This window comes from Pantherophis guttatus, chromosome 1 (assembly GCF_059756535.1).
Source record: "Pantherophis guttatus breed Tessera chromosome 1, ASM5975653v1, whole genome shotgun sequence".
Classification (NCBI taxonomy): Eukaryota; Metazoa; Chordata; class Lepidosauria; order Squamata; family Colubridae; genus Pantherophis; species Pantherophis guttatus.
The window spans coordinates 190,021,014-190,048,977 of NC_142063.1; the positions used below are offsets into that span (position 1 = coordinate 190,021,014).

At 37.6% G+C, this 27,964-nt stretch overlaps 1 protein-coding gene across 5 annotated transcripts in view; it reads left to right on the forward strand.

Moving 5' to 3' along the window:
• PKHD1 (PKHD1 ciliary IPT domain containing fibrocystin/polyductin) overlaps nucleotides 1-27,964 on the forward strand; it is a 285,011-nt gene that overhangs the window by 52,360 nt on the left and 204,687 nt on the right. For all 5 annotated transcript variants that reach the window (XM_087882250.1, XM_087882249.1, XM_087882251.1 and 2 more), the window contains exons 32-35: nucleotides 693-2,318; nucleotides 3,761-3,904; nucleotides 11,335-11,554; nucleotides 14,217-14,367. In XM_087882250.1, the coding sequence (XP_087738376.1) occupies nucleotides 693-2,318; nucleotides 3,761-3,904; nucleotides 11,335-11,554; nucleotides 14,217-14,367 (2,141 nt within the window). The remainder of the gene's footprint in view (nucleotides 1-692; nucleotides 2,319-3,760; nucleotides 3,905-11,334; nucleotides 11,555-14,216; nucleotides 14,368-27,964) is intronic.

Sequence of the window (27,964 nt, forward strand, 5' to 3'; positions counted from 1 at the left end):
AAGTGTGGTAGCACAGTGCTCAGTACTGCAGGCTATCTCTGATTGACTGCCAGCTGCCAGCAGCTTGCCAGTTCGATTCTGAGTGGCTCAAGGTTGACTCAGCCTTCCATCCTTCCGAGGTCGGTAAAATGAGGACCCAGATTGTTGGGGGCAATAGGCTGATTCTTTAAACCGCTTAGAGAGAGCTGTAAAGCACTGTGAAGAGGTATATAAGTCTAAGTGCTTTTGCTATTTACAGTGTCAGCATATTGTCCCCAACAATCTGAGTCCTCATTTTATTGACCTTGAAAGGATGGAAGGCTAAGTCAACCTTGAGCCACTCAGGATCGAACTTCTGGCAGGGGGCAGAGTCAGCCTGCATTACTGTATTCTAACCACTGCGTCACTGCAGCTCTTTGTATTAAGGTTTTGTTTATATCAGTGTTGTAGTAAATTGACAAAATCTCAGAACAATAAACCACTAATATAGAATTTAAAATTCAGAAACACCAATAAAACATATATAGAGAATTTAAAGTACTGGAAAAAACAAAACACTGAAACAATTAACATCCCAAGCTTCTCTCTAACTGGGTTGCCTCATTGGGCATCTTATTCTGTACTACAAATTAATACAATAGAAATAAAATTTTTCAAATTATATTAATTTTGAAAAAAATTAACATCCACTAACATTTTTATCTCTTTCCTAGGTGGAACATTGCTCACCATTTCTGGAACAGGTTTTAGCAACAGCCCAGCCTTGGTCTTGGTCCTGATTGATTTTCAGCCCTGTGCTACAATCAGCCTAACTGAAGATAAAATTCTATGTCGGACCCCACCACCCACTCAGCCATCTAATACCATTCTCAAAAATCTTCTGGCAGATATAGAAGTATACATAGGCAACCAGTCATTGGTAGACCCATTTCAAATGAAAATCTTTAAGAATTACACTTTTCTTTACAACAGGTCTTTAACTCCAAATATCATAAACATTGAAACAGAAATATTGAACAATAGAGTGCACCTAGGCGTAGAAGGAATCAATGTAACAAATTCAGTAGCTATCCTGGGACATGTGGAATGTCCCCTTGAAGTACAGAAGATCAACCACTCTATAACTTGGTCTCAGTGTTCCTTATCTCTAAGTCTTCTAGAACCAGGACACTATGTTATGAGAGTTCTCCAGAAGCAAATGGGCTTTGCCAACATACCGGCTGAGATGCAGCATTTTACCATATACCCACAGATAAAGACTATCTCTCCATCTCGTGGCTCAGTGTGTGGTGGGCAGTTGCTCACAATATCTGGCCATTCTCTCAAATCTTGGTCAAATTCTGCTTGGGTAAATCTGACAGGCAACTTGTCTTGTGATATCCAACGCTCGACCGAACACAGCATAATATGTGCCCTTTTTTCAAGTGATCCCGTTTTGGATGATCAGCAATTTCCTAATGTACACCAAGCTCTTAATATCACAGTGAATGTCAATGGAATGTATAGCTGTTGCCTAGGAGACTGCTCGTTTCATCTTTTTGCAAACAAGACTCTTGTTATTGATGCTGTCACTGTGAGGTTTTCTGGGATCTTAATTTACTTGTCAATCAGAATTCAAAAATTAGTTTGGGCAGGGGATGAAATCCTTATAGAGGTGGATGGACATCTCCCTTGCAATATAACTTTCTTGAACAAAACCAGTATTGAATGTCAGATGCACAGCCTTGATGCAAAAGAACATAGCATTTCAGTATTGAGCAGAAGCTGGGGTTCAGCCTGCCTGAGACAGAAAGACTCCAATATCTTTAGAGTTACTCCTGTGGTGCTCCATCTTTATCCCCAGAATTTCAGTATCAATGGCGGAGGCCTCCTGACCTTAGAAGGTACAGCACTTCAAGGCAGGACCAGCACTTCAGTTCTCATAGGAAATCAGAAGTGTCTCCTCACCAAAGTCACATATTGGGCCCTTAAGTGCCTTGTGCCTTCAGGCCAAGGCATTGCAATCGTGGGGCTCAACATAGACAATATGTCGTATCCTGCTGGGGAAATAAGCTACAGTGAAGAATTCACCCCAGTTTTCCTCTCCCTTCTGCCTTTCACAGGCCAGTTTCTCACAATAATGATTTCAAAAGTTAGGCAAATGGAAGACATGTACGTTTTCATTGGAGGCTCTTCCTGCATCAATGTTACTAGCAAAAGTACCAGTTTGCAATGTGTGCTTCCTCAGCTTTCTACTGGAGAATATAATGTGACAGGTGGAATTGTGCAGAGGGGCTGGGCCTCCTCCAGTTTGGTATTCACTTCAGTCCTGACAGTTATCACAGTGAAAAACAGCCATGGTAAGTACTGTATGTGGATGCTTCTGGGGAGCAGAAGTCTGTAATCTCATTGAATTGATGCAAGAAGCAGGCAAACTTAGAATTTCAGAATTATATTTGGTTGGAGTCTTGTTGTCTTTGTGAAATAACTTGCTGTTTCTTTTAGATTAGAATTTTTCCTCAAAGTGATAAACATATGGTTTTCCTTGCAAGTCATAGATCATGTTTATGTTTTCTCATAACAATCTGTTCTCCTGCAACAAAATGTAAGAAACTTTTTTTCGTTTGATGTTCAAAAATCACACTTGTGATATCACATTACTTACAGAATAAATGCTGCACCAGCTGAGCTTCAAAATCCCATTACTAGCTTTGAAGCAAAGTCCAAGTATCATAGCTGACTTTCACCACCTTGTGTTGACTTTTCTTAGTCATTCTACATTTGGAAACATGCTTCATGAAAGTAGATGGCTAGCAAGACCACGTGTTAAGTGTCAAATGAAGGATATTACAAGGTGTTAATACATCACATTAAAAGAGATACATCATAGAAAGCAGTAGCTCTGCATGTGATAACAGTGGGATTCTAATAGATTATTAATAATCAGCTTGTATACTACAGTTTAAATTTCTTGTAATCTGTTTTAGAGTTTATCTGTTGTGTTGTCTGGAGTGATAAAACAGGGATGCACAATCAGAGACTCAGGACACTGTAAGCTGCTCTACTTTTTTTTGCTCCCCAAACCTCTCAAAATCCTGCATACACAGAATGATTTTTTAAATTTTTGTATACAAATCAATTTTTTTGTATACAAATCAAAATTGAAAGTAGGCATGTTAAGCCTCTTTTTTGGGTGAGTTTTGGAAAGGCTCAAAAACTTCCAAAAACAACCCCTACCAACAAAGATTTTCTCCTGCTCCACTCCAAGACCAGAATAAAAGAAAATAAATTGAAAAGAACCAATGAAAATTGCTTACACTTTGTGTAAGGTTTTACTCTTCATACTTATATGCCATCTTATTTGTACATATTTGTACATATTTTGTTGTTAGTTGCGAAGTCATGTCCGACCCATCACACCCCATAGACAACGTTCCTCCAGGCCTTCCTGTCCTCTACCATCCTCTGGAGTCCATTTAAGCTCACACCTACTGCTTCAGTGACTCCATCCAGCCACCTCATTCTCTGTCATCCCCTTCTTCTTTTGCCCTCAATCTTTCCCAGCATTAGGCTCTTCTCCAGTGAGTCCTTCCTTCTCATTAGGTGGCCAAAGTATTTGAACAGTCATATTATTTTCCTTAAAGATTTGTGAAAGGAACAAGGGAAGTCATTATCTTTATATATTATTGACTGTCTTCCAGAACATAATACATGTATTTCCAAAATGTTATAGGAAACTGTGGCTGACAAATTTTAGCAATAGCAAATTGTGAAACGCTATGCACATTATTTCTTTTTCAAGGCAATCTTAATGGAAGAGAAATATATATACACGGAAATGGATTTTCTCCAGGAAATACCTCCGTTACCATTTGTGGTTCTCCTTGTGAAATGCTGAATGTGACCACCACAACTGATTTGAGCTGCTTAACGGGGCCGTTGAATGGTCAGTTGAATGACTGAAATGTGTTAATTCTGATAAGAATGATAGAGGAAGAAAATATGCTGACTGCACTACCAATTGCTTCTCACTGCTGTGGGTACAAAGGATTACTGTGACTCTCTTGCTGCTATTTTAAATATAATGAATGAAACTGGTAAGAAATTAGGAATTGTCCTTCAGTATGAATTTAGGGATGCGGTGGCTCAGTGGCTAAGATGCTGAGCTTGTCAATCAGAAGGTCAGCAGTTCAGCAGTTTGAATCCCTAGCGCCGAGTAACAGAGTGAGCTCCTGCTACTTGTAGAAAAATAGGGACCACTTTGGTGGGAAGGTAACAGTGTTCTATGCACCTTCGGTGTTTAGTCATGCTGGCCACATAACCATGGAGGCGTCTTTAGATTCTTCGGCATAGAAACAGAGATAAGCACCTCCCCCTAGAGCCAGAAACGACTAGCACATATGTACAAGGGAACCTTTACCTTTACCTTTATGAACTTGAAAGAAAGTGGCATATCCATGAAAAATGTTATAGGGTTAACCAAGTATAAACTGATCTTGATTTCTATCACATCACATGCATATCTATTGACTGTTAGGTCTGTTTCATCCTCTTTTTATTCAATTTGTTTCTTGGAAAGAAAATATTTTTAATAATTTTTAAACAGTGTTCACAGTTTTTTTTAAGTGTACGAGGAAGTTAGAACTTAATTTCTCTCCTCTCCTCTCCTCTCCTCTCCTCTCCTCTCCTCTCCTCTCCTCTCCTCTCCTCTCCTCTCCTCTCCTCTCCTCCCCTCCCCTCCCCTCCCCTCCCCTTCCCTTCTCTAGAATCTAGAAAATGTGATACCTGGCAAACTAGGTGAAAAATGCCCTAGAATTAGCCATGCATTTTGATTTGTTACTCTTTCCTGTTATACTCTTTCTTGTTATCCTGCCAATATTATGATAAGGCAAATACCTACCTTTCTAAAGCAACCATAATCTCCCTTTATAAATATCTTCTTCCCAAAAAGTTAAAATCAGCAGCCAAAGTTGTAGAATTGTATATCAATATGTTTCGTTAGCATTATATGTAAAGTTGCTTTTTTATTTTTCTGTAGACAAGTCAAAGTAATATAGTACATACTCTGATTATTCTGGTGAGAGAAACAAGCCAGAGTAACTGATTCTTTGATACAATGCTAAAGAAACCAGGGAGACCTCCATTGGCTAGATGAGCCAAGAGAGAGACATTAGACATAATCAATTAACTGACAATTTGTTCCTAAAAAAGAAAAAGAAGGGGAGAGAATATTTCAAGTGCTAGTAGGAAACAATTTATTCTACAGAAGACTGCTGTCTTTCAGAAACGTATTTGATAAAGGATGTTACAAAACCAGTTTGTCCTTATAAAAACATCCATATCTAAAATTAGATAAGGTAAGGTCAACATTCAGCACAATTTGTTTTTAATAATGAATAAATATTTGATAAATTTACTTATTTTATCTGTAAAATACTGAAATAATAAACATGTCAAATAACCTGGAGTTAATAACAAGAACAAATGGAAAATATCCACTTTCAGGGAAGAAACAGTAAGCTAGTGTAAATTTAAGTTTTCAAAACATTTCCTTTGCCTGTCTTAGCTTATCAGCAAAGTGAATAAGTAAAACAAGTGAACTCACCATTATAAATTATATATAATTTCTGAATTACTGTTCTCTGCCAAGATTCCCACAATGCTTTAACATTTTACATATCTTTTTTGTGGTAAATAATTTAGGAAACATCCACTTTAAACTATAGAAAAATAATTTTTCTAAGGATCAGAATAAAATGAGTTCAGCTAAGTTATGAAACAGAAAAACCATTGATTGCATTGAATTTCCCAGTTGGATTTTATTCATTCATAAGAAATGTAGTTAATTGTTAGATCTTGCAATATTTTGAACTACCATTAGATGTCAGTAAATGAACATTGATTACTATTACTGATACCGCACTGAGAGTTTTCCTTATTTTTATTATATGTGTTATGCTGGTTGCTTCAAACTGATTACTTTTGCTAGTAGAAGAAGACAGAACTTGAGAAACAGCCTGCAAATAAAAGTTTGAGTAACAAGAGGTTTTTAGTTTACAATAAACCAGCTGAGCTAAATCAAAGGCAGGCTAAGAAGAATAGTCAACATTGGTTATGTGGTTATGAACCCAAGGAAGAACATCAAGAATAGGCAAAATCTTTACACCATTTTTTCCTCACAGGGAAGGCTAGAGTGGGAAAATCAAAATATTTTTAATGAACAGAAAATATTCTGAGGCCCCAGATTGTTTGGGTTAGGATTAGGTCTGCATTTTTCTGAGAAGATACATGATGATGGTGGTTTCATGGACTGAAAAAGATACTTGTTCATACATCAAGCAATACTGTATGTTGTAAGAAACAGCTCATCCTGTCTCAGATTTGTGTCAGTTTGGCATCTGTTTATTGCACTGTAGTACTGGAACAGTTAATAGGCTAAGACGATTGCTGACATAATCTCCTCTTGCTGTTTTTTGCAAATAGCAAAAAAGCATTTTGTCTAGGCTTCAAACTAGCAGGGTTATGTGGCCTGAAGAGATAGGAAGACCCCATTTGTTATTCTACAGCTAGTTTTATTCCTCAGAATATGAAGCCTTGCTGATCTTCTCTCTTGCTGCCTTCTTCCTAAAGTGCATCAGTGATGGTAACATTATGATTATTAACCTCATTGAAGTAGGATATGAAAGCTTTGTTTAAATAGAAAAAAACCCTAAAACACAAACTTCTGATGATGAATGTTAAGGACCTAGTAAAAGATATAAAAAGAGATTTTCTGAAATCTATTGCTAGAAAGATTAAAATGGAAGAAATTTTAGGAGATCAAGAGATCAAGATGAAGAGAGTCAAAGAAACACTAAACAAGGGTAAGAGATGACAGAAAAGCTTGAATGGATACTTTGCATCATCTTCATTGCAGAAAAAAAATAAAAATAAACCTGAGTTGATAGTTTCAGAAGGGGAAGCTGAGAAGCTGAGAAAAAGAGTGATGTTAAAAAAAATGGATGTCATCAGTACAATAGGTACTGCTAAAAATCCTAGAACAATCAGGAAATGCTTTTTAATAAGGACAATAAGTACCCTGCAGTTCAGATATTCAGAATAAATTCCCGGAATCAGATTGCTTCAGTTATATATACCTCTTTTATGATTGATTCCGGATTTTTTTTCTGTAGAACTCTGAAAGATCTAACAACAAAGGTGCTGAAATCTTTATGTCTCTTCCTTTTTCCACTGTGTGTCACAGACAAGAACAGAAGTAGAGTCTTTAGCTCCGGATTGACCTTTCCAATTGGCAGATTTAGTAACTGATTTAAGATGCTGCTATTGTCCTTTAAGAATTGTATAGAGGTTGTGACTTTTCTTTTTTCTTTTCCATAGTCAACAGTTGTTAGGGTATGATATAAAATTACATTCAGTTAATTTATCCTTTTTATTCAACTTACAGTGCAACTGTGTCTGGGTGTAGGTATGCACACACACAAACATGTAAATTGCACTGAATTGAATGGAATGTATTTTTAAGAAAATGAGTTCATCACTGGTGGGGAACCCATAACTTTCCAGATGTTGCTGATCCAGAATTCTCAACCAATGTTACCAGTGCTGAGGAATCCTGGAAATTGTAGCACCTCAAATAGGAAACTGTCAAGTTTCCTTCATTTATAATATAAAGCAATAGACTTGAGAGCTTTATAGTTATCTTATTTCCATAATATTTTTATTTATCTTGAGGGATAGTGGACCCTGTCAAAATCAAAAGGGCAGACAGAAACAACGCAAAGATCAGGTGTCATATATCGAATCCAGTGCAGCAACTGTGAAAAGAACTTTGTTGGCCAAACAGGAAGAAAACTATCAACCAGACTGCATGAACACATCCTGGCTATCAAAAGACATAACCCACTTTCCCTCATGTCCATCCACGAAGACTCAGAAGGACACAAATTTGATCTAACTGGGACCATAGTTGTAACCCAGGTGAAATCAAGGAGAGAAAGAGAATTCCTTGAAGCCTGGTTTTCCACCAATAAGCCAATAAGCAGACACATTGACATTGATCCAGTCTACCAATCGCTGAGAATGAAAGAACTGCATAAACCGTGATCCCGGATAGCATTTTAAAATGAACAAACAGGCACCCCACTACGGAACAACAAAAATCATAACCCATCAGCTCACAAGAAATCGGACCATGTCTCATTAACAACAACCAGCCAGTCAAATAGGCGGAAACCAGACCATGACTCAGAAGCATCCAAACAAGACAACACTAATTTACATCACACAGACAGTACTTAAAACCAAAGACCATGTCTCGGTAACAACAGCCATCCAATCAAACAGTCCAAAATCAGACGTATATACAGTATGTATATACATGTATAGGTGTGTTTGTATATATACAGTGTGTGTTTATGTGTCTGTATACATACACACACACACACACACACACATATGTATAACATACATATGTATATAATTTACACACATATATGCTGTCTTTTAATCAAAACTATTTCCATGGTGGTTTATAATGGGAGAGTATAATGAAACAGTCACTTTGACTGATATAATGGTATTCATAACAAAACTATTAATATCAAGGCTTATCTAACTAACACCAGTGTTTACTTAGATCAATTCTATATTTATATTTATATAACTCCAGGATCATCTCCGTGTTCCAGTGATCTCAAAGTGTTGTCCCTGTTGGGCCCTGAGCCATTTATTTTCAGCTCAGCTGCAGGGCAATCAAAAATGGGGATTGTCTCATTTTTATAGCTAAAACTTATAGGTGGACCATCTTCTAAATTAATGGGAGCTCCTGTCTCTAAACTTGTTCCCTCTCACCTATGAAGATAACATACCAAGACAGTATACTGTAATTCATTCTTCTGTGGACAAAATATGGTGCTGTAATGGCTTCCCTTTTTTAAAGTGATTTTTAAAACAACAAAAAAAAAAGTAAATGCAGAACATAATATGGTACATGTAGATTGCTTATATGGATAAATCACCCTTTTGAACCCTTTAAAATTGTCTATTATCTATGAAAATATTGTTGAGAATTAGAGGAATAAAATTAATGTAAGTATCAGGGCCAGATTAAGGCCAATGGATGCCCCAAGCACAGTCCAAATGGTGCTCCTCAATCCTTCCGTTGCTAAACTGAAAAGATATCAAGATTTAATCATTGCTGGAGTCCTCCAGAAAATGGCATGCCAAGTGGCAGGATGGACTTTTTTCCTGCTCACAAACAGCTTACTTTGCTGCCAAAGCCAGCTCTTTGACAGCACACTCCCCAGATTTGAACAGGAGCAACTAGGAATGACCCAAGATAACCCTTGGATGATCGTGTACTTACCTGGGAAGAGGGATCTAGACAATTGCAATTCTCAGTAAAAACACATTTGGAGGGTTGGGTCTCCATCTTTACCTGTCAGCAAGGTGGTTTTTGTTTTGTGTAGCCTGTTTTAAACATCACTTTTGAACTTTTTTTTTTTTTTGCTTTTGAACTACAACTTTAATTAATTGTCTGGTTGGACACTAATTTATTTTATACCCTCTTGCTGGACTGTGAACTTTTTACCTTTTTTATTGGTTTTTTATTGGTTTACTTTATAGTTAGGAAACACTTTTGCTTTTACCTCATGGAAGCCGAGGCGTAAAGACTTTCTCCTTGGTAATGAAAGTAATCTGATTTGATTTACATCTGCTCTGGACTACTGCAAGGATTTTGTATTTTACCAGTTTTTAAAAGAACTTTGCTGCTTTATTTTACTTTTGAATATATTTCTGATCTCTTTTTTTATTCTAAAGAGATAGGAATTTTCTCTTTCTTTTTTATTTACTTTCTACTGTGGGAAATGTTAACTTAATTTTTCCTGCAGATATTTTGTTATAGAACATTTACTTGTTTGGTCCTTGAGAGGAATTGCCTATGTTTTGTTGTGAAAGTCCAGGTATAAAAGAAATTTGGATTATATTAAAATGAAAACAACTATGCATTAAGGATTAACATTATATATTACATACCTTTTACAATGCCAACAAAAAGAGATACAAAGGAAAGATGAGAGCCTCATCAACCTAATGTCAAAATCTTCTTGGAAGCAGTGGTGAAATCTGAACTGGTTTACTACCGGTTCGCTTGCTTTTCAACTTACAAGCTCTGAATGAAAATGTAGATAAAAGACTTGATGATGTAACAACAGTCATAAATCAACTTAAGGATGATACTCAAGTATAGGTAACAGCAGCTAAATCAAAGTTGCAATTGGGTGTATTGGAAGTCAATTTGTTGCTGACAGAATTGAAGGAAAAGGAGCTTTGAGAATTGCAGGCTCTTTGGAGAAGGCTGAAAGGGGCATGGATTTAAAAGGTTTAGTGAAGGCAATATGGATTAGTGATGAATTGGACTTTCTCAAGAAAACTGATGGAGATTGTGGATTAGATTTATTATATTCAATCAGAAGACAACTGTTAAGAGATGTTGTGGGTCAACTTGCATGAAAAACTTCTGAAAAACAAATGCTGTGGATATATTCATAACAGAGAATGATGATTTTGGGGAATGAAATGTAATTGTTGGGAAAGATCCCAGTTATAATTTTAAGGAAAAATGTTATTATTAATAATCAGTCAAAAATATTTGATCTTGGAAAGATCAGAGATAATGATTGCAATGATTTATGGTAGATTAGAAGCCATTGGGGACTTGCTGTGTGTGAAATATAGTAATAGATTTAACAGAGGCCTTTTAACTTTAGTTTTGTTGTTGGATTGCCTGTTAACTGGGGTTTTTTTTTGACAGTAAATAGATGATAGGTCAAATTACCTGGCAAGTAGAGTTGTAGTTTATCAATTGTAGACCTTAGTTTTGCAAACTATATATATATTTAAATATACTGTACATATCAGTATTCAACTGGAGGGACAATATATGTATATATTTTTAATGCATATTTTTGTCTTCTATAATTTTTGCTTTGTTTGTTGTTATTTCCCCTCTTATCTGTTGAAGTTTGTGTTTTAACTTTGGAAATACAATAAAAAATTTTTAAGTCTCAATAACTGCTGAAAACTAAGGGTGGCAGTGAAAGAGTTAAGGGCATGACAGCCCAGGGGCAAAAAATGTGGTTCTCCCCTTCCTTTGATGTCCTAAGCACTGTGCTTAATGTGTTTAATCCAGGATTGGTCAGTGTGGAAAATAGTTCAATTGGGATAGACAATTTTCGAGGTGGCCTTCTTGTGCCTTTCAGGAACACCATCACACTGCTATTGTAAATCATCACCAAGGGAATCAGGAAAATGAGACTCTTGTTATATTTCTCTAATTGTTGATGTCCTCTCACTTCCCCAACCCTCCTTTTTCAGCATCTATAGCAGTTCTCTGTACTTTGACATATTCTGCAGAAGAGAATGGCGAAGACTGCAAAGCAGCTGGTGCAACACTCATCCAGTGTGACATCCAAATTGAAGCAAATGCTGATGTTGTTACAGCAGCCACCCCATTCCTATTCTTTTGTGATGATTTGGCTTATTCCTCTTTAAGGTCTAACAAGACCTCTGTCAACTTTTCTGGCCTCCTTCTCAGGTTAGATATAGCTTTTTCTAACTCTAGCTGGGATCTTACACATTTCTTTCAAAATACATAGCACCTGGTCCAAATCAAAATCTACAGAATACCACAGAGGGGGAAAAAAATAGGGATTATGAAATACAGGTATACAAAAAAAAAAAATTCTTCATCTCAATTATTTATTTTATTTATTTTTATTTATTAAATTTTTATACTGCCCTTCTCCCGAAGGACTCAGGGCGGTGAACAGCCAAGATTAAAATACATACAATATGAAAATTAAAATAGTTTTTAAAAATAATTAAATCAATTTGGCTTCCCCAATTTAAAACCCCTTACCGATAAAATTAACCCATTAAAAATTTTTTAGGCCAGCCCGGCTTGCTGAAATAAGAAAGTCTTCAGCGCCCAGTGGAAAGGACGGAGGTCCGGGATCAGTCGTATGCCTGGGGATAGCTCGTTCCAGAGGGTGGGTGCCTCCACAGAGAAGGCTCTCCCCCTGAGGGTCGCCAGTCGACATTGCTTGACCGACGGCACCCTGAGGAGATCCTCTCTGTGGGAGCATATTGGCCGGTGGGAGGTTATCGGTGGCAGAAGGTGGTCTCATAGATACCTAGGCCCTAAGCCATGGAGCGCTTTAAAGATGAGAACCAATACCTTGAAGCGCACCCAGGAGACCACCGGAAGCCAGTGCAGCTCGCACAGGAGAGGTGTTCCATGGGAGCGCCATGTCGCCCCCATAATCACCCGCGCAGCTGCATTCTGGACCAGTTGGAGCTTCCGGGTGCTCCTCAAAGGGAGCCCCATGTAGAAGTAATTATGTTGAATTACTGCATAAAAAATGCAATATCAGTAATTGTATGAAGCATTGATCTTGCAAGCAAACTCACTGTGGATTTAAGGCAGAGATAGACCACCAGTGGCCTTTCAAATGTTGGACTTCAACTCTCATGATACTCAATCACTGCTAAGGCTCATGCAACTAACCATATTCGGAAAGCAGTATGTTGCCAATTCCTGGTTTTAAGGTACAAATCACTGTCCCACCTGATTAACTAGACATCAGTTTCTTAATGGCATACATTGGCCTGATGTTCAGGGAAGTGGCTACATTATTGAAAGTTATCACCATTCAGTTTGCAATTGTGCAACACTCCATGTTTCGAATATACAATAATTAAGGTATACCTGACATCTATGTAGTAAACTGTAATCTGGGTTTTCTGCCATGCTGAGATCTTACTATTTATACTTTTTGCAATTTCTCTACAATTTCCAAAATTGTCCACATGCTCCTTGCCCCCAATGAATTTGTTTATAAGCATATTTTACTTGATTGGGATTAATTTATTAGTAAAAAAAAAAAAAAGGATGGCCTGCAGTAGATAGCAAATGATGTCTTGTCTTGATGTCTGTAATGATTTGGGTACCCAGGATACAGGCCAGATTTTTAGTACATTTCCTGCTAATTTTTGGGGTGTTAAGATTTCAAAAAGAGTAGCAAAATGTGAGAATGTAACAGTCCTGTGGCCAGCTTGCAGAGTGATTTAATAAACAGTTTTATTAGCTCCTCTGATGACCGAGACAATAATTATTGCTGAAGGCAATCTTGCAACTATTCTCTTTTTTGCAGATACAAACATGGCTTGTGGGGATGGGGATTCATCTTTTCATAGTGACATCTTAAGTCACAGGAGTAAAAAGAAGTTGGCAACTCTAATGAGGAAATGCTTCCCTGGTTTTGGTGATGACAGGAAAGGCCAAACTTTCAGCACCAAAGTTCTGACTGCCTTTCACACAGTCTTAAGGATTAGTAAACCTGAAATTTGTTAAGGCATTTGGAACACAAACTAATCATTGTTCGGTATATAGACATAGATATTAGAATCTTAAACACTTGCCACTCTAATAGGCAGCTGTCAACAAGGAGAGCTAATTAAGAATGACCCTTTATTTGTTTTACCCCTGATTATTATGAGTATCTCTCACTCCATCTACCACTTCCTAATGTGAACAGAGATTGTATAGAAAGGGGCCCCACTAAACTAACTGGCACATATATCGAATCTGCTTAGCCTGGGCTGTTAAGTAAGTTTAATTAATTTACTAAGTTAATGTTCCAGTGCTAGCATGAAAGCATCATTGCTATCAGCTGGGTAGCAGGAATTGGAACCCTAAATGAGCTCATTTTTTCACAGTTGGAATTAGGGACCAGTTAGCCAGTTATATGGTTTTCCAATTTCTGCACTTGCCCTAAGGGAGTTGCAAGTTATTCATTCCCCAGGATTAAGTGTGAGTAAGAAAAAATAGCTACTTGGGATTTACTTCCATCTTTGACTCAAGCAGTGTCTATTCTCTTTAGTTTTCTGCCCTAGAAGTGAACGTGTATGTGTGTTATTTTGAGAGGCTGGCAGTACAGCATCTCTAAGAAATGTTTCCTATGTGTATTTTTTTGTTGGAAAGGTTTGCAGATAAAGGTGTATGTGTGTGTGTAGGGAGGGGGGAAGCAAAACAAACAATAAAAGAATGGAAACAAAATTACAGAAATTTGCAAAGTTTGACAAATGGTGGTCTGGAGTTGCCACAAGCTAATGGCTTGCGATGATTAATAAGAGTAAAAATAATTGCATTTCATTAAGATTGATGACACCCCATTTAACCTCCCTTCTCGTTTCAGCCCTAAAGTGGAAAGAGATGAAGTTCTCATCTATAATAGCTCCTGTAACATTACCATGGAAACTGAGGCAGAGATGGAGTGTGAGGGACCTAATCAGCCAATTACCGCCAAGATTACTGAGATATGGAAAAACTGGGGCCAGAACACTCAGGTATAATCAAATCTTTTTTATAGACTGATTCAAACAGCTTAAAATTAAATTTGTAATATTGTGTACATTTAAGTGAAAAAAATAAATAAACCTTAGGCCAGGCAGAGGCAATATATAATTTTAAATGCTTTCCAACTGAACAGCCGATCTAATGCACAGCAAAGGAACTAATTCTTAACTATGGTTAACCACATTTTAATAAATATGAATGAGGCCTGCTGTATTTAATTGCTTTCTGTTGTCTCTTTATTTTTGCAAGCTCCTTTCTTATAAATGATGCTTCTTCCTGCCTCTGTTGCTGCAATCAGAGATCACAATCACAGATTTTTTTTCCCTGAGTTATTATGGTCTCTTTTCATGTTCTTCAGGCAATGGGCTATTAGCTAGTTGAAACAGGAAGATGATAACTTTTATTGGAATATGGACTAGCAGTTAGATACTTCTTCCATACTGCCAGATTTTTTTAAAGAAATCATGTTGCCTCTTCAGTCCTTATGAAAGAATTAAAATAATTTAAACTATTTCTGAGTTGTGTTATTTTGAATCACATGGAGTTAATCAATTGATGTGTCATCCCTGCATTCCATTAATACCTGTAAGAAATAAAAATATATAAATATTGTTTACACTTCTCTGTCTTTCTTCCCTTTGGTCCATATTTGGACTGCTGTAGGAATTCTACTGTATGTACTGTATGTGTACACACACACACACACGCACACACGCACATTGTGTAACATTCAAGTGATTTTTTTTAAAAAAAGATCCATTTTTGTCCAAAAACTGGTTGTTTCTGTGCTGTTCAGAAAAAGTTCAGGGCAAAGGCCAAAAATAAATTCATGCAGATGGTATATTCATGTCTATTGGGTGTATTTAAATTCTAGTAAGCATAATTAATACCCAATTTTTCCTCAATTCAGCCTGTGTATACACTACTTATGATTTCCTCAGTTGGGAGACATATAATCTGCCAAGTCATTGCATTGCAGTGCGTAGCAAATTGAATAAGTAAATAAAAGTAAACAGAAACATTTTTAGTGTAAATTTGGGTAGATGGGGGAAATGACAAGAAAATCTGCTTGCATAGTTTTCAGTTTGAGTAGATTTTTTTTCCCTCATGGAGGCAGCTCATGAACTTAGTCTTTTCATTATAGAGGTCTTTGCAGTTTAGCAGTAATTCCTTTTACCTTTTATCTTCTGGAAATGATAGGTAGAAAATGGTTTCAGGGTTAGGAGATGAGAAAATAGTCTGGGGATGATCCTTTAAAACTAAAACATTATTTAAATAAATGAATTTGTGGAAATGATAGGAGAATAAAACTTTAACTTGGCACAGGGACTGTAAGTTGGTCCTTTTTACATAGAGCCTGTGGGAGACATTTAATTAGCATCAGTCATACCAAGAATGAATGAATATAGAATTTGATTTCTTTACATTTTCCTGGCTTGTAGATAGGTCTTGATCTGGCCATGTGCTACTTATTGTCATTCCTTTCTTTAATTAATATTGTGAGAAGGGAAACCTGGGACAACCAGGTATCAACTTTTTGATATTTTTGATCTCTCATCTCAGCCACTACTATACATTTTCCTGAAGTCCTGGAGCCAAATTCAGGATGAGAGACAAGGCAGACAAAATAGATTTTTTAGCCGGCAGGGGGTGGCAAGTTTTCTTCGCAAACTTAATGAAGTAAGAAGGGTCCATTTAGTAGGCCATCAAGTCCAAACTCCTGTTCTCTGTAGGAATATAAGAGAAAGGATTCATGACTGACAGATGTCCTTTCTTTGCTTGATCACACTCAATGAATGGGAGCTCACTGCCTCTCTGAGGGATTAGTTCCAGTGTTCTACTTTTAAGTGGCTTTACTCTTAAAAGTCCCCCTCCCCCACCCATAGTATTCAACTGGTTTCCACCTTCCCATCTTTTGGATTAAGGTCTGAAATGAGGGAGGTTCTGTGATAACCATCTAGCAGCTTTTGCACAAGTAAACAATCAAGATGTCTATTTGCTATTGTATCCGAGAAGCCACACCATGCTTGGGGGCAAGAGTGCAATCAAGAGTTCCATTTCTATTTGCCACAAAAGAGTCTGGGCAGCATTAAATAGATGGGGCTGCTCTTACTTGTGTTGCGCTGTTGATGTGAATGATCTAGGAAAGAAATATTTGTGAAGAAGATAATTAAACTGTAAGATTGTGTAGTTGTCTTCACAACTATATATTACCGGAATGCTTGTTTTCTTAGTGATGCAAATGGTTGCCAAGTCTGTCACCTTACATAGCTGAGGGACTGGAAATGCTGACAGTTTCACACTGAGAAATGCAGTTAGGGACTATTCATGTGAATCATGTGAGTGTAAAGATAGGTTTATGTTTCTAACAATGGTTTGGGAATGAGGCAATAAAATGGAGTATATTACTTCAGACTACAGTTTAATTGTTAAAATCATGAGTTATGGTTTATATAATTAACAGAAATGTTATCTGTGGAATTGGAAATAATGATTTGGGTTCTCTGTAAATTTTGGTAATCTAACAGGAGTAGGAATACATAGCTTTGTATCCTGGGAAGAAGCATATAGAGAGTAATTTTATGCACAGAGAATTTACTACAATCATTGAAACATTTTCATTGTCATGTTGCAAAGGGTTCCACACAGAATACATGCATACAAAGAAATTATAGTCTGAAGTTGTGAATTTGGGATTTAAATTTCCTGCCAATTAGTTTTAATGAATGAGCACCATAAATTTCATTCTGAGGAAGAATAAATATCTATTCTCTATCTGCCATCAATGATTATCTTTATTCCACTTCCCTTATAGATTTTTATTATCTGTGGACAGTTTAGCAATAGCACTTAGACTTATATACTGCTTCACAGTGCTTTACAGCCCTTTCTAAGTGGTTTACAGAGTCAGCATATTGCTCCCAACATTGTGGGTCCTCTTTTTACTGACTTTGGAAGGATAGAAGGCTGAGTCTACCTTTAGCCAGTAGGACACGAACTGTCAAATTGTTGGCAGTCGGCAGTCAGCACAAATTAGCCTGCAATACTGCATTTTAACCACTGTGCCAGTACAGCTCATGATTTTAACAACTAAACTGTAGTCTGAAGTAATATTCTCCATTTTATTGCCTCATTCCCAAACCATTCTGTTAGAAACATAATGATTTTGTATTTTGTATATTTGCTGTTGATCATATTGAATATGAATTAAATAGCAAATGTACGTGTTTGTGTAGGTATGTGTGTATACACACAGACACACACACAGATCAGCTATTTGGTTTAGCTCACATAGTTAGTTCCTGTTCTTTTGGAGATGAAAACTATATTCAGTTCATGCTGCCATTTTCTTGTTACACCACATGCAGCCATTCTGTTCTAAAGTAAATATGAATTGCAGAATCTTGAGTGTGTCAACTGAAGCCTAAGTAGAAGTATGTATTGAGGAGGAGCAGATAGGTCAGATAAGTGGTTTCAATTTTACTTGACAGCCTCTTGCTAAGATTTATGGCACTGTGCAGTATATGCATGCTTCTACATAAAGGCTTTAATCATGTCATGCAAACTGCCCTTCCCTTTCCACTGGAAATAATGGTGCCAGTCAGAAAAATGCATTAATGGCCTCTTGTATGTTGGGTTACAATAATGGTGCTATTAACAAGAGGTACAAAATGTCAGAAAAGTAATGGGACTTCACCTTTTTCCTTATACGTGGACATCTCTAAGGAATTTAGACAGTTCTGCATGCATTGGTTCAAAAAATGTCTTATCAGTTGGCATCTAACTTTGTTGGCATTAGCAAAATAAATTCATGTTGACACATAGTTGATAGTTCGGGGAAATTCTGATATTGAGAAAATGACATGTCACTGTTTCACCATTCTTCCTTTATGAGAAAGCAACTGATCATTTACTTCCACAAGTAGCAATTCATTAAACTCCATTTAAAAGATCTTTCTTTCCTTTCTCTGCTTCAAATTATGTATTCTGATTATTTATATAATTCTTGAGAATGATAAGTCTACTTAATTTTACTTTTTTGGGGGTAAAAGTATATGAAGTAGAATTTTATAGGCTTACTAATGTAGTATACAATATGTATACGGTATAATATATAGTATGTAAGCATGCACGGTTGCAAACCTATTATAATCAATATACTTTTTTCAGAACTGAGAACAGACTTGCGGCAAATACCAGAAACTGTCCTTATATTTCTGGACATTATTTTGCTTTAGTGGCATTTTCCAGATTCTGCTGCTTTGTTTTGACCAAGCAAAATCTATCTTTTGCATGTTAGATGCTGCCTGCAGAACAAATGAACACATAGCTAAGTAATAGTCTCCGACTTTCCTCTGAAGTGTTAACCGTGGAGTCGTAGTGGCACAGTGGTTAGAATGCAGTATTGCAGGCTACTTCTGCTGACTGCCAACTACCAGAAATTTGGCAGTTCAATTCTCACCAGCTCAAGGTTGACTCAGCCTTCCATCCCTCTGAGATCAGTAAAATGAGGAATCAGATTGTTGGGGGCAATATGCTGACTCTGTAAACTGCTCAGAGAGGGCTGTAAAGCACTATGAAGCGATATATAAATTTAAGTGCTATTGCTATTGCTATTCCATCTGGGTGAATAGTCATTTGATTTCTGTTATTTACACTGTAAATTAAATGAGTGAAATAGTTTGATGAAATATTATCAGCAAATGCTGGACTATGAATTTGGGGAAAGTTGAAAGGGCAGCTTGTTGGAAACTGGGTAATGAATTAGATTGTATGGAACAGAGTTGACTGTAGTAAGACTTTCTTTTTCTAAAGGCTTCTGATAGACACAGTTGTAGAAATTATGTTGTAATATCAGAAATTGATTTCTTGGCTTCTTTTGGCTATTCCATCACATGATGACCAAAGGATGAGGACAGCAATGCATTATCACTCATATGTTAAATATTTTGCATATCTTTCATACATATTCCCAGACCAGAAAAAACTAACTAGTTGGAAACCATAATATTACTGTATACATGTAAGAAATAATAAATACAAGAAAAATTTTAAGAAGGAGAATTTAACAGTATTTCCCGAGCATTTGTTCCACAGGCCTTTCCTGTTACTGCCATACAAACTCTTATGACTCATCTTGATGAGAACTGGTTTATTAGAATCCATTTAATATTGATTTTGACTTTGGGACATGGCTTTCCCAGATCTGACAGATTTCCAGAATCCAACCCTTGACGTGTCAACCTTTTCCTTCTCTTCCCTCCAAGTGTTCCCAGCAATGTTTTCTTCTTTGTTATTTGGCAAGTGACCTTCTGCTAGGATGGCAGGAGAGGGAAAAAGCACCAGTGAGCAACTTGCACTTCTAGGCATGTACTAGTAAGGACTGAAGTGGGAATCTGATTGCTTTCTCTGCAGTAGCTGCCATACATCTTACTTTGGGGAAGATAAAATCTAAAAGCACAAGCATTCATTTTCTCTCTTCCTGTATAAGACTTAAAGCTATTCTTCCTGCTGTTTCTTAATTTTTTTCCTTGCAAGTTCACTTTTTGTAAGATGAACTTATTGAGCATTAAATAGGGTTGAATTGTGTTATTGCCTCTTTGCCTACTTTTTCAAATCACATCAGCATTTTTGAGTTGGAAGATTTAAGCATCAAAAAAGTGAAGTCACCTCTTGATTCAACTTTCAAGGATTTAGTCTCATGTATCTAATATCACACCTACCCAACCATCCCCACTCACTCTTCTCCAAACCATTAATATTAATTTCTTAATATTTCTTATAGTATGGTTGCTTCTGCTTTAAGCATTCTTTCTCCTGCCATTACATATTGAGGGACTTTTTGCTGGGTGTTTTGGACATTGGACATTGATTGAAGGGACATATTCATGTTTTGATGAGTTTTTATTTATTAGTTCAATGCAATGGCTACCCATTGCAAATAAATTATTCTAACAGCTAATTGTGTTCAAAAATATAAATAACAGAAAGGTAAAAACAAAACAAAAACATCAAAGAACAGCCATGGTGAAAATAAATCTATCAAGAATAATTAACACAACCAATTTATGGACTGAATTCCACCTCTTTCCGTCAGCCCCAGTGGCAGAACCAAGTGTTTAAGGACTTAGAGAAACCTGGCAGGTCAGGACCAATCTGATTTCTAGGGACATGATGTTCTAAAGCATGAGTGCCACAACAGAAAAGGCTTTCTTCTGAGTTTCTACCAGATAACACTCCTTAATAGATGGAACCTCGAACAAATCACTTTATAGGTCACAACCAGCCCCTTGAATTGAACCCAGAAGCACTCTGGAAATCTATGGAGCTCATGGAGCAAAGATGTAATGTGCAACAAAGGAGGAGAACCATGACTGCTTTTGCTGTTACTTTCTGCACCGGGTGGTCTTCAAGGGCATCAGGTCTGAAATGCAGAGGCCATTGTAGTAGCCCATTCAGGAAGTGACTAGAGCAGGGGTGTCAAACTTACGGCCCATGGGCCGGATGCATCACGTGCAAGCCACGCCCACCCCAGCTCCGCAAAGGCAAAAAATGTCATGATACATCACATGACACGATTGAGTTTGACACCTGTGGACAAGAGCATAGGTGACTGCAAGCGGGGCCTCATGTTCTAGGAATGGGTACAAGTGAAGAACAAAAAGCTATGTAAAAATCCCTCTGGTCATAGCTGCCAACTTTTCTTCAAATAGGAGTCATGAATTCCCCCCCTCCCCAGACTGTATGTGCTGGTTCTGTTTGGGGAAATATGACTCTATTCAGAATTAAAGATGGAAAATTCCTGCAATCAGGAAGCTGTAGCAATAGCAACAGCACTTAGACTTATATACCACTTCATAATGCTTTACTGCCCTCTCTAAGTGGTTTACAGAGTTAGCATATTGCCCCCAACAATCTTGGTCCTCATTTTATCAACCTCGGAAGGACAGAAGGCCAAGTCAACCTTGAGCCTGTCAAGATTAAACTCCTGGCTGTGAAAGAGTTAGCCTGCAATACTGCATTCTACCATGGGTCCTTTAAGTTGTAATCAGGGGTGGGTTCCACTTACCTTTACTACCGGTTCGCAACAGGAGCACGTGTTCTTCTGCACATGTGCAGGTGGTCCATGATGACGTCTGGGCAGGTGGGTGGAGCCTCCCGCTGCCATTACTACCTGTTTGCAAGAACCGGACTGAACCGGGAGCAATCCACTACTGATTGTAATACCTAAAGTCACTCAGATTTGTTAGGGTTGAACTAAAGTCTGTTCTTTCCCATCCAAATCCCCACAATCTCCAAGAGAGAATGTCCATAGCATTGCCTGGGCAGATAGGAATGGAGCTGTAGAGCTAGGTATCGTCAGCATACTGCTGATACCTTACTCCATTCCATTGAATAACTATACCCAGTGGCTTCATGTAGATGTTAAACACCAAGAGAAGAGAGAACTGAGACCTGCAGGACCCCACAAAGCAGCGGGCCAGGAGCTGAAACTCTGTTCCCCTATCAAGGCTGACGGGAACTTATTTTTTTTAAAAAATTGATTTGTATGCCGCCTTTTCCGGAGACTCAGGGCGGCTTACAATGCCTTAAGCAATAGCCTTCATTCTTTTGTATATTTTATACAAAATCAGCTTATTGCCCCCACAAACTGGGTCCTCATTTCACCTACCTTAGAAAGGATGGAAGGCTGAGTCAACCTTGAGCCTTGGAGAGATTCGAACCAGCAGAAATTGCAGGCAGCTGTGTTAATAACAGGGTGCACTAAACCACTGTACTATCAAGGCTCCTTGATTTATCCTAGAGAAAGGGAAAAAACCCCTCAGCATAATATAGTACCATCCATTCTTTCAGTACCGTTACTTATGGTATCCTTCTCGATATCATAAGAGCACCAGCGTGCCTACCGTCCCTAAATATTTCCTTTAATTGTATTCATTTTAGGTATTCAATTTATGCTTATACTTATATATATTATCTAATACGTACTCGACAAAAATAAATAAATAAATAAATAAATAAATAAATAAATAAATAAGTGGTCAAGAAAAACAAGGATGAATGCATTGCTCCAATCCCACTCCTATCAGAAGTCATACCCAATCTTAAATATATTATTTTGGTCGCATGCCCTGGTTTGAATCTGACTAAAAAGAATCCAGGTAATCCATTTCCTCCAGGGTTCTCTGAAGCACCTGCACAACCATCTTCTACCAAACTTTTTCCAGGAAGAGAAAGTTGGAAACTGGAGCAAAATTTCTAGTACTCTAGGGTTTAGGGATACGGTTGCTCAGCGGCTAAGTCGCTGAGGTTGTCGGCAGTTCGGCTGTTTGAATCTCTAGTGCTGCATAACGGGGTGATCTCCTGTTACTTGTCCCAGCTTCTGCCAATCTAGTAGTTCAAAAGCACATAAAAAATGCAAGTAGAAAAATAGAGACCATCTTTGGTGGGAAGGTAATAGTGTTCCGTGCACCTTTGGCGTTTAGGCATGCCGGCCACAAGACCATGGAGACGTCTTCGGACAGCGCTGGCTCTGAAACAGAGATGAGTACCGCCCCCTAGAGTTGGGAACGACTAGCACAAATGTGCGAGGGGAACCTTTACTTTTTAGGGTTTAGTGATAGCCTCTTGAGGAGAGGGCGAACCACTGCCTCTTTAACAGACAGCAGGACAAAGAGAAATTAATCACCCCAAATTTCACCATCTGGGAGGCCTTGGCCACTCAGGCCTTGGATAACCAAGGGAGGCCCATGGTTGTCATGCTGGCCATGAACTCTTGAGATTTCTCTGACCCCACTTCTAGAGAAGGTGGACTAAAGATCCCCAGGACCATGCCTGGTCCCACATTCTTTATTTCCAGGCTTGCCAGCTTCAACTCTCACAGATAAGTTTTTCTCACAGGAAAAATACAATCTTAATGTCAATCTAGCCATGTGATACCTGTTCCCTGATTCCCTGCTCTTGCTTCTGGCCCATTAATTAATTCATTGCGAAGGACACTTCCACACTGCAGGCTAAGCTGCTGGTCAGAGCTGTCTTTTTTAAAGCCAACTTTAGATATTCCAGTGGACATTGCAATGAGTTGGCAACAAGACTAGACTGGTGCTCAGATCTGAAAATGATCATTTTAAAATATGTTTGGTCAGTCTTCTGCTTTGTGCCCTTTCCATCCATCCAAGGAAGACAAACCTGTCTGGATGCTTCCTCATCAGACTGGTCTATCTGTGCCATTATTCTCCTTTTAGGGATTGTTCCTTCTTCGCCTAGATTCTTCCTTGTTATAGAGTTTCTTTGGGTTTTTCTTTTGCTTTCTTGCATCTTTATGAGAAAGTTATTGTCAGATGTAAATGCCTTATTCTCTAATGTGTAAATAATGTATATATGGAACACCAGGGGTTAACTTATTCTTTGGACTTTAATGTATTCATAATTTACCACTCCCATTCCTGGCTCCACCCCTTGTATATATAAGGAGCCACCCTCACCATTCTCTTTGCTTCTATCTTGAATATTCAGCGAATATAGAATGCCTACTATGATTAAAGAGAAATATATTTAAATCTCTAACTCCTATTATCTTTATTGAGTCTGATCCTGAAAATATTGCAACAAGCTGGTAGCAGAGGATGGTTAATTGACTCAATAAATAATTAAAGATGTCCAAGAAAGATAGGCCTAACACCAGGGCCTACAGCAAAGAAATAGAAACTGATCAAGAGATGATCAACGAATCCACTAATGCGATTTCGAGAGAATCCGAAGAATACACCACTGAAGAAGAAGAACTGATGAGTGAAAATAATGACCAGGAAGAAATCGAAATAGAAAATAACGAACTCAGGTCAGAGATATTAAAGATACTAAAAAGCCAAAAGAATGATGAAAGTCTCATCGCGGACCTCCAGGAGATGCTGAGGAACAGCGGAGCAGCGAGAGAGAAAAACGTCATTAAAGAAAAACCCAAAGATCAAAAAACTGTAAGTGAAATGACTACTGAGAAAATAGTTGTAAAAAAGAAAAGATGTGATCCCGCGCGAAATTTTGAATGGCAGCCATCTTGGTTTCAACGAACTTCAAAAGAGAGTGAAGCAGAGCCAATCAAAACGCTCAGTTCAAAATTTCTGGCGCGAAAAACACTATCAGACGAAGAAAGTGAAAAAGAAGTCTCAAACTCTTCAGATGATCCAAAATCAGAAAGTGAAGACGATTTAACAAAATCTCAAGTAAAGTCAGCAATGAAAACGCTTTTTGCTGCTTTTGGGCCGAGATTGAAAATTACCAAGACATCTACGAAGAAGCAAGAAATCAAACCGACAACTCAAGACCTGCACGCTCCCATCCTGACTTCGAAAGCGACGACACCCGAGCCCAGAGAGCCATGCCGATTCCGCCCTACACCGCAGACAGGATCGAGTGCCAACGCACACAAAAGAAAGAAAAGAACCGTCGCCACCACCAGAACCCCAAAAACCGAGCCAGAGACCGACTCATCTGAGGAGGAGCGGATCGAGAGAGCTGAAAGGGAGAGAACCTTCCACGACGACGCCAAAGAAGAAATGAGCAACGCGCATGTGCAAAACTACGTAAACAGCCCCGAAAGACTTGAACTGGCCAGAGAACCGCGCAGACTCGTTACAAGCATCCCAATGCCGTTCTGTAATTTCCTGCACTTGAGAGATCACGGACTGCCTCAGGTTGTAAGTAGTGGACAAAATAATGTGGGTAACTTACCCAGTGACTTCCCAAAACTTAGAGTTGATGGTATTAATTTACAAGAGTGGTATCAACAGCTTCAGGTTATTTTTATGAAAGAGAATTTACTATTCTTTATAACTAGCCCTCCAAGAAGACCTTGGACTTTAAAAATAGATTGTTTACATCATAGAGCATTTTTCATAATAATATCTAGCGTGTCTCCTGCAATGTATCATAGCATCAAACCAAACCTAACTGTATCAGAAATAATTCAATGCATGTTTAATCTATTTCACAGTGATAGCGTAGCTACAACCACAAGAATGTCTAAGGATTTCTTTTCATCTAGAGTAAAACCAGGGGTTTCTATAAGTGAGCATTTGATAAATCTAAACAAAATAAGAGCTGAGCTGCAATTGAGGGGGGAAGTGATTTCAGATCAAACAATGAAAAGTGTTATTATCAATTCACTTGATCCATCATGGGATAGTTTTATGTCACACTTAGATACCATTAATTTGGGATATTTATCCATAGAAAGTCTATCTAACAAATTGATAGCAGAAGACAATTCAAGAAAAAATCGATCCAGTAACCAAACAGAACACAAATCTTTTAGGAAAGTAGTCTTTCAAGATAAATACAATGAGGCCTTTAGATGCTACAATTGTGGATCCAGGGAACACAGTAGAAGAGACTGCCCCAAAGTCTCAAGGGAGAGACATAGGCCAGAATATAGGAGCAAATATAATTACAGACAATCTTCCACAGATAGACACAAATATAGAAGTCCACCAAATTACAAAGAAGGTAGAGGGGGTAGAGAAAATTCAAAAGAGAGAAAATCTGGGTCACTAAATGGGCTAAATAAACAAGACAGCACCAGAACACAGCAGGATGAGAACAACAATTGGCTTATTGATTCTGGTGCAACAAATCACACCACTAACAACAAAAGTATATTATCTTCATTTATAGAAGATAAGTTTGTGATAAAAGTAGCTAGGTTCAAGTATTAGGCAGAGGAAATGTGACCTTGCCTGGTCTAGGGAAAATAGAGGGGGTATTATTAATCCCAGAAATACCTCGCAACATACTAAGTGCTATAAAACTAAGCAGAGAATCTGACATCAATATAGTTTTCTCAAAGGGGAAAGCAACTATAGAAAAGAACAAAACAAATGTAGGCACTGTGATGATAAAAGGAGGTCTACCCTATCTGATAACTAAAGAAAGATGGTTACATAACATTGATTCAAATATGGAAGACTGTATTGAAGCAGATGATGAAAATGTCAGTAACAGTGACAATGATGAGTGTAGAATAACTCATAATCACAAAAATACACACAATGAGAAGAAACCAAAAATAGGTAAACCAATTCATGATGAGTGTGCTCACATCTTACATAGGAAGTTAGGACATGCAAGCTTTCCTGTAGTACAAAAAATGACTGAACACGCAGAAGGTGTCAAAATAAAAAATTGTGAGAATTATTTGGAATGCTCAGTATGTAAATCCACCAAACTAAAAACCAGTCCCAGACCAAAAAAATCTAACAGATCAACTAACAATATTTTTGATTTAGTACATATGGACTTAGTTGGTCCATTAAGTCCATCAATTACCTATAGAAAACGTTACTTCCTAACAATAGTGGATGACTACAGTCGCTATGGTTTTGTTTACACATTAAAGCACAAGGATGAAACCTTTCAGAAATTTAAGGAATTCTACAAACGCATAGAAACACAACATAATATCAGAATAAAACAAATTATGACAGATAGGGGATGTGAATTCATGTCTAAAGAATTCTCCCAATGGTTAAAGGATAGAGGAATGCTACATTTCACGTCCAATCCATTTTCTGCATTTCAAAATGGAATTGCAGAGAGAAAAAATTCCACACTACAAACCATGATTAGATGCACATTAGAGGATGCTGGTTTAGGCAAACAATTTTGGTCAGAGGCCTTACATTATTCAAATTACACTCAAAATAGAACCTGGTCCAGTATTGTGAATAAGACACCATATGAGGTGATGTACAATAGAAAACCCAAATTATCACACATGCACATATTTGGAGTCACTGCAGACGTACACATACCTAAACAATTGAGGAGAAAGGGAGAAAACGTATCCAGGAGATTAAGATTCATGGGATACGAAACTGGAACCAAAGGGTACAGATTTATTGATAATAATAACAAATTTATAGTATCCAGAACAGCTGTGTTCCATGAGCAGGCCAATTGGTCTAAATTGCACCTTAATGAAATATTTCCTAATAAATGCAAAGATACGATATCTTGCGAGGAAGGAACAACAGAAAATCAAAATATTAACAAAAGTAAGAACAAAACCAAAACTTGGACAAATAGTCAGCATAAAATAAAAACAGACACATTAACAAAAAAGGAAGCTAGATATTTGCATGACAACCATAGCAAGCCTGAAAGAACTATTAGAAACAATAGAAACCAAATACCAAATAAATACAAAGATTACATAATGCATATGGATGGAGAACAAATAACACCTAATACATATGAGGAAGTATTGAAACTTCCCCGTGAAGAAAGAGAAAAATGGGAACTAGCTATGGAAAAAGAGATGGAAAGTTTACAAGGATTAAATGTATTCACACCTGCGATCGCACCTAAGGATAAAACAATTATAGGTACCAGGTGGATTTATAAAATTAAGAACTTAGAAGGAGGCAATACCTTATACAAGGCTAGACTAGTTGCACAAGGTTATGCACAAAAATATCCAGAAGACTACACTGACACATATTCACCCACAGTGAGAACAGAGAGTGTCAAAACAGCTCTTGTAGTAGCATCTGCACTCAATCTGGACGTATTTCAATATGACATACAGAC